This window comes from Branchiostoma lanceolatum, chromosome 18 (genome assembly GCF_035083965.1).
Source record: "Branchiostoma lanceolatum isolate klBraLanc5 chromosome 18, klBraLanc5.hap2, whole genome shotgun sequence".
Taxonomy (NCBI): Eukaryota; Metazoa; Chordata; class Leptocardii; order Amphioxiformes; family Branchiostomatidae; genus Branchiostoma; species Branchiostoma lanceolatum.
In genome coordinates, this window is record NC_089739.1 from 3,850,198 (window position 1) to 3,858,552 (window position 8,355).

General features: G+C 40.7%; 1 protein-coding gene across 1 annotated transcript; it reads left to right on the plus strand.

Annotated features, from left to right (window-relative positions):
- Positions 1-885: 885 nt before the first annotated feature.
- LOC136424123 (uncharacterized) lies at positions 886-8,014 on the plus strand. Its single transcript, XM_066412562.1, has 6 exons — positions 886-1,118; positions 2,357-2,512; positions 3,445-3,599; positions 4,350-4,471; positions 4,983-5,095; positions 6,015-8,014. Exons 1-6 carry the CDS (start codon positions 977-979, stop codon positions 6,191-6,193), a joined length of 867 nt encoding a protein of 288 aa, XP_066268659.1. The 5' UTR covers positions 886-976; the 3' UTR covers positions 6,194-8,014.
- Positions 8,015-8,355: the final 341 nt, after the last annotated feature.

The following is an 8,355-nucleotide window of genomic DNA, read 5'->3' on the forward strand; positions in this document are numbered from 1 at the left end:
GCGTCGGTTGCGCAGCCGTCAGAAATTCGAATACCGGATTCGGACTTTGGAATCAATGTTGCTACAGTTTCTTGTTCGAGGACACAAAACTCCCTCAACTTCTGGCACATTCCGCATTGAAATGTGTGTTTTCTCGGGTGGGTGTGACCAAGGTATGACTTAACTAAAATACAACACGTTGTATTCCGCATCACCCTCGGTCCCAGCCCTCCCGCGGGTCGGATCGCGCCCTCCGGCCTACGGCCGTCGGGGCGATCCGACCCGCGGTCGGGCTGGGACCGAGGGTGATACGGAATACTCCGTGTTGTATTCTATATATATCACACGGCTCACACCAAATGTTTCTTGCACACCTAAACCATATCACGTACAAGTCTAACAGTGCTATTATTGAAACTGAAATACCTGGAGGAAGGATGATAAAACATGGTAATTTGCATAGAATAGTGGGCGAATACCATTTTGTGATAGAATGTAGATGAAAATCATATAGCAAGTAGAGGAACTGTACTGCGTATAAGCGTGTATAGATTACAGTTCCCTATTTCATCCACTTACGTGCTGTAGAAACATTCTTATTCCTTGTGCAACTAGACAAACATCCCATGTCAATCTGTCTGTCATGTTCTTCCTACTATAACTAAAAAGCGAGAAGTTGAATTTATTCAATTTTAGCTAGATTATTTTGTATTCATAGACTTTCGTCACGTTTTCCTCTGTGTGTGACCCGGTGTGGAAAAAATACAATAAAGGTCTTTGTTCATTTATCCATCCTTTAAAAGCTACCTAATAGTTGATCTACCTAATAGTGGAATGCCTCTCACAGTTTAGACAATTCTGCAACATAGTTTTCGAGAAACGACTTTTACTTATTCCATCTTCTCCTTCCATCTGCCAGGTGAATGAAACATATGGAATCCCGGGAGACAATTGCACCGTGTGTATATGCTTGGAAATTCCGGGATTCCCCGTCGGCATGCCAACAACGATAGAGCAATGTGCTCCGCATGTTTGCGAGCCTGAGGAAGACCTACCGTGGTTCTGTTACACAGAACCCTTCATCATCGAAACGTACTATGAAGGAGGGCCCAACGGAACCTGCTGTGAGAAGCACAGATGTAAGTGTGATAGTGAGACTAAAGGAGACCAAGATGCGAAAGTTGAATCTGCTTGCGTGAGCAACCTCTTGTGTGAACAATCAGTACAGACTTTTCCTCAGTCCCTGTCATCGTAATCTCCAAGCAGATCTACAAGGTGCCAAAGTCGTATAAGCTAGCCAGAGAAGCTCGAGTCAGCCAGGGAAGCTACATTGGTGCCTGGCTGGACCTTCTCTGGCTGACTGGACCTTCTCTGGCTGACTGGACCTTCTCTGACCGACTGGACCTTCTCTGGCTGACTGGAGCTTCTCTGGCTAGCTTATACGATCTTGGCATCGTGTAGATCTCCTTGGAGATTGTTATCGTGTGGATCTTCCAGTTCAGTATAATTCAAAGCCAAGTACCATCAGATTGAATTAGCGTGGACGAAAATAATCATACTTCCCAAAGCCTGAGCTGATTTCTTCGTGGATAATGGTCCACAATTCTTTAATTTCAACTCTTCGGCCAAAGGTCGTAGGAGGTCTGTACTAATCTCCAAACATTTGCTAATATTCCAATCACTTTCAGGGGTTTGCGCCTGATTTTGCAACATTTAATCCTCTTTTCTTTCATCGTATCTTTAATGGTTCGCCTTCTTCTAGAAAAGAGTACTAAATGTTGCAAAGGTAAGTATAAATTGCCGAGAATAAGCTGGAATTTTGTATGCCCATAAAGATTAATCTCTTCTTCCCAGACAAAAAGGCATGATAATCATGTTTTGGAAGATGTTTAAAGAAACCTTTCTCCATTCAAGGACATAACTATAGATCGAGTATTTTCATCATTGCACAAATAACCTGCATGCAATGTTTTGATTTCTGCATATTGAAAGAATTTGTGCTTTTCACCAACCGCCCAGACTATTCCGTCATTTTGGCAGACCATAATTGACGTTTAAGGATTAAAAAAAGTTATCAAAGATCTGCCTAAACATTACCAGAACATTAGATTTACCCTCAAAATGTGGTAAACATAATATTTTGGATATTTAAGAATTTCACAATTTCCCAGTAGAGCATCCCGACGCACCACCTATAAATTCGTCAGACATTCAGCTCTTACTCTGCGCAGAAAAAGTTGACGTTACAGAAATGGGAAGGTAACTACAGAAAACATTGACGTAACCGAAATGGGAATATAACTGATCCATCCAGCAACGAAGGAGGAAGGATTTAACGATGTAAAAACAAATGTCTGGATTATTTTCCAACCTGCAGGCTTTAGGAGGGAGGGGACACCAGAAGAAGAGTGTCAGCCGTACAACTACACTGACTACATTCACTATGACGAGGAGGGCATGGACTGCGTCAGTAATGAGGAAGTCCTGCACACCTACTGTGAGGGCAGATGTACTTCTCAAGCCAACCTTCTCCGTGAGTTCTCTATCTTTTTGGCAATACGCCATGGGTGGAGCCTTTATAACATCAGTGTGCGCTGGACCCATTGAATGACAGGCTCGAGTGACACTATGGTACGATACGTTCACGACAACAAATTGAGGGTGTTCTCAGACCAGTCGTGTATGTGACGTACGTATACATATACATGCATACATAATTTTGAAATTCGTACATCGATTACAAAGATAAGAATATGTAGCCATAAATTGAACATTGAAGCTGAAAGGTATCGTAAAATTCCCCATGATCAAAGGTCCATTTTGCCCAAATGAGATTGAAGATGAAAGTCACTTTATCATGAATTGTTCAAGATATGAGGATAAACGCTCAAAGCTATTCTCCTTTATCTCCGCTTGTTCAAATGAATTCAATGCGCTCCGTTCTGTCGATAGATTCAATTACATATTAGGAGGTGATAATCCCTACCGTGTACAGATAGGTATATACATCAAAGAATGTTTGGACATTAGAACAAGCAATGTATAAGTATATGACATGTGATATTTCTATATGTTGCTCTATCCCATATGATTGTGTGAAACCAAACTCATTTGTATGCACTTATTCGTTTGTATGTATGTATGTAGTAGACCTTACGAAAATCGCTGAGCTTTTGTTGTGTCAATAAAGATCTTCTGTATAATTCAATTGTTTAATTGTTTTATAGCCTTGCGAACATCTTGTGGGAAAATCCTTTGGACGCGTTTGGCTACACCTTTAGTACCCATATTTGGCTCTACCACAAAAATTTGCTGCATACATAAGAAGAGAAATGCATGAAATTTGATATTACAAATTTTCGACAGTTAAGTTTACTTTTTTGCCCTCTCATCAACTAATTAGATTAGTGCGACCAGAAGCCAGGTTTGGGAGCTGTTTTGTAATCTGCCTCTTTCGGTCTACAGCATCGGCACCACACTGCCCAGCTGACTGGCATACAGATGATGACATCAGCTGCTACAAGGTCATAGACGACGAGGAACGGGATCAGCAGGGTGCAACGGACCGCTGCGCGGAGTTAGGAGGACGGCTTGCAAGCTTTTCAACTCAAGACAAGGAGGTAGGGGTTGAAAACCAGGGCAGGCTGTGAGAGATAGTCAGATAGCAGAAAAAATCACTAGTTTTTTGTTTGTAGAACACAGTTTATGCAAAAGAAATTTCTAAAAGCAGAAGGAACGAGAAAGGTGTTTAGAGAAAACTCCAGCGACGTATTTATACTAAGTAACATAATGTTTGTATGATATAACCTCACCCTAAGTGAGAAATGTCACAGATCTGAAAGTCCCATTAAGTTTTTCATTAGATATCCAAATAATGTCATCATCTACACAACTGTTAAGTAGCATCTGTTGATGATCTTCTCCACCCAAAATTGTCCCATTCTAAAGATTAAAGTTACATCTTGGCATAGAAGGCTATAATTGCATGCAAATAACATTCTTTCTTGCATAATGTTTGTCAAACCATGGTCACCTTTACATAGCTTCCATCGCAGGTATGAAATTCACAACACTTACCACTATTGTATTGTAGCATTTTCTCCACAGTAATGCAAATGATGGTTTCATTTGCATAATAGATATCAGTTAATGATTCTCTTTTGTTCTAAGTATCAAACGTTACATGTTAGGAGGTCTTATCATTAAATACAGCTGGATTGTTCCTTCACAGCCCTCTAGTTTCGTCTTGGCAACTTGTTTAATATTCAAAATGTCGTAAGAACAATATGACCTGAAATCAGTTGGTGTGGCCTAGGGTACTTCTTCTTAATAGACTCTGCTCTAACACATTTACTTATTCTCACGGACAGGCATATCTTCTACAACTCCTGGCAAACTATACGGGCACTGTGGATCTGTGGGTGGGTCTGGCGATCGACCCAGAAACAGGCCAATGGACGTGGACAGATGGAATGGAAGCTGGAATTGACACGTAAGTTATTTGGTTTCAGTTTCATATACAGCGTAATGGTTTTCAAAGAATAGCTGAAGAACGACAAGAAAAGATATGTCAATCAGTGCACATGGGGTCAGAAGATGTCGACTTTCCTTCTTTTGACTTTCACCAAGTTCGACGTCATTTGGGCAAGTATTACACAAGTAATGCTGCTTTATTTTCAATGCAAGGCATGTTTTGAATTTTCTGAATTTGTATGAATTTACATAAAGAGACCAATAACCATGATATCCCACCTGGACCATAGCACATCATACCTAAAGATGTGTTGGACTATAAGTGTCTGCAGGGTGGGCTACATTTTCTATAGTTTAGACCTCTTCTGAGAATCTCTGTTTAGACTGACAGGAAAGATTAGTTGTTTATGCGGCCTGTCCTTCATGTATGTTACCCAATTGGTCGTTTTATTTACTTTGTTTTGCTCTCCTACAGGAATTGTATGTTACCCAATTGGTCGTTTTATTTACTTTGTTTTGCTCTCCTACAGGAATTGGAAGTCCATAAGCAACACAGAGCGCTGTGCAACAGCCACGCCTGACGGCCAATTTATCTCTAAGGCCTGCGAATGGTCCCTGCCATACATCTGCGAACGTGCGCCAGGTAGGTTTTATTTCTACTTACCTCACTCGGTAGCCTGTGTTACACACTCTATCGCTGTCAGGGGCTCATTGACAACTCTGAATCAGCAATAGCATCTTAGGAAACTTCATCAATATAAGAATCAGTCCAATAAGTCCATTCTTGATAAAGACGGATAAAATCGAAACCGGTCGAATTCCGTCTCATCGCTGTCAGTCCCAGAACTACAAATGAAATCAGTCCAATAAGAGTTATAAATATTGCTAGTACAAAGATTTATTGTTAAGAAGTGCAAACGTACATGAGCAGGGGAAAATGGTCCTGAATTGCAGAGTTTGCTTACAATTCAGGATTCTCTGTCACTATGGAAACAAGTCACCACTGCCTCTAATTGTAACACAATGGTATGAGACAGTTCTCAGTCTAACAATAGATGGCCCGTGTTCGCACAATGCCAAAAGCATAAACCAACAGGATTAAGATGTTCCAAATTCTGCTGACTGGTCACATTTCCAAGCCGGGGCCCGGCCGGGCAGTTTGGGGGAACGAAAAATACAAAAATGTATGATATAAAAGACAACAAATCATACACAAATATAAAAATATCAATCATGAGCATAATTTGTGTATATTTCTTGACATACACTTAAATTTTTCGTTCCCGCAAACAGCCCGGCCGGGCCCCGGTTGGGAAATGTGACCGTAGCATTACAGGTCCTGGCCATCAAGCTTCTAACCAGTAAAAGGGCTGCTAGAAGCGTGATAAGTCAGGATACAAAATTAATGTGTAACCGTTTGTTGTTCCGGCACCGTTACGATTGCAAGTGCTAGATTTGCATTCAGGCAGTTCAATGCCTTGCAAGGTGATTGCAATGTTCTGTGTATGTCATGTTTCAAGCACTGTGGTATATCGATGACGGTGTTTTATATTTCCCTCCAGGAACTATGGTGAGGGACCTGTGTCGCTGCTGCACTGCCAGCGAGTTCGAGGAAGAGCACGTCGCCATGACCTGTGGGACGCAGCAGTCCTTCTACTACACTCACCGCATCATCACCGACTGTGTCTGCGAAGAGCACTACTGCGAGTATGAGGATGAACACTACGTGCCCGTAGGCTAGATGAAGACTGATGATACAAATATAAAGTAGACGGACTGATATAACGAGATACGACCATGGAATAACCCAAACGGACTGAAATAACGAGATACGACCATGGAATAACCCAAATGGACTGATATAACGAGATACGACCATGGAATAACCAAAACGGACTGACATAACGAGTTACGACCATTAGATAACCCAAACGGACTGATATAACGAGATATGACCATGGAATAACCCAAACGGAATGATACGACTGGATAGATAGATAGATACGACCATGAAATAACCCAAACGGACTGATATAACGAGATACGACCATGGAATAACCCAAACGGACTGATACGACTAGATAGATACGAGCATGGAATAGCCCAAACGGACTGATATAACGAGATACGACCACCGCGGAACCCCTAACGGACGAACAACGATTATTGGAAACATGCTGTTTGACAGGACTGTTGGTTTAGATCTATAAGAATGCATTTCAAGTGCTTTCTCTCATACATTCTGTGTAGCTGTCTTGATGGTGCAACCTCACTGCATGCACCTACATACGCATTGCTCTTCTCCTAACTCAGTAGTGCATACATATAGCATGCTTCTCTTATTTTCTGGTCCAAGGAGGTTTATAGATAGATCCCCTTGTTCTACTCACTTAACACTTCCTTCCATGTTCTTTCAAAAGAAATCTAATCTCACTTGAAGTACTGAATGGCTCGGTTGAAAGACTTCATGTCTTCAGCATGTTGTATTTTATTGTTTTCCTGTAGTTGCCTAGGACGAGATGCTTATAGTTATAGTTATAGGAGTGGGATATGAGATTGAAGAGATGAACACATTATCATGTCGACTAGAATGTTGCATAAAAATAACACCCTTGGCATACAGAAAATAATAACATCAATCCCGATGCAAAGCAACTGATAAGTGTTCGTAGAGAATTGGGAAAACCTTGACTGATGTAATCAAGCGAGTGAATGTAGACACCACTCAGAGATACAATAACCATTTGAAAATGCTTCGCTCTACGTACTTAGAAAGGGTACACAGAGAAATCCTGCCAACTGGCATTAAACGGTGTAGAAATCACTAAAGATGTAACATCACTGAGTAGAATCTACAAGTAGATAGCACATTGTGAGAACATTGCAAACAGGGTGTAAAATGGATGGAATACAAGTATGAAGTTTGCGCCACAACAACAACAACATCATGTGGTAAACTGTCGGTCAAAGAGGGAAGAGCTACGTTGGCATCATGGGCAGGATTGTCAACATAGAAGGGAACATGTTAGACTAAGGACATCATCTGGAATCTGTTATACTTTGACATAACGACAAAAGGCTGCGTAGAAAGATCATGATAGAACGTTCACTGAATGATACAGACCATTGTTTTAGAACAGAAGCACTATCAGAAATAATGTGACATCTGGACAAGTGAGAAAGCACGGAATGGTTCTTTGCCATCTCTCGCATTGTTATAGAATTTCAAATAGATTATCGTACCCTAAGTTATGTTTTTTCTTTTTAATTTCGGTGCAGAAAGGTCAAAGTTAGGAATGATTCCATCGGATATGATGACGTAATTACCAGGATTTGTATACTATATTTCAACTTAGTTGCTACACCTACCCACATATCCTATTGCAATCCATGTGATAATAACTAAGTTAACATTTCACCAAGTGGCCTATTACCTTAACCAATAGAATTCTTTGATAGTCTCATACTGACTTTCTTCCGCATTTAATACAAATCCTGAACACATAAGGAGCACCTTATCTATTGTAGGCATCAAAATAAAAGCGCAAGCAGAAAAATTTAAGTCTACAGTCTCTTTCGTTGCGTCGTTTGCTTCTGTTTTCATCTTTGATAACCTACAAACGTAGTAGCGTATGCTGTTTTAAAATTAGGTAGCAGAAATGTACGACCTACCAGGTTTTCCTTGAATGAAAGAGTTCGGCAAAAAAGAGTAAATAATTGGCAAAAATATATTCCTTCGTCTGCAGAAAGGTTACTATAACATTTTCCGGCAAAAGTTCCTTTTTGGTGGCCAAACCCCCATGCCAAAGGATTCTCCCTATAGCCAGCGTAGTTAGTTTGGCATAGACTAGCAAACATATAATGGTTGTGGCAAGTAATCAAGATCAAACAACGCTGAATACA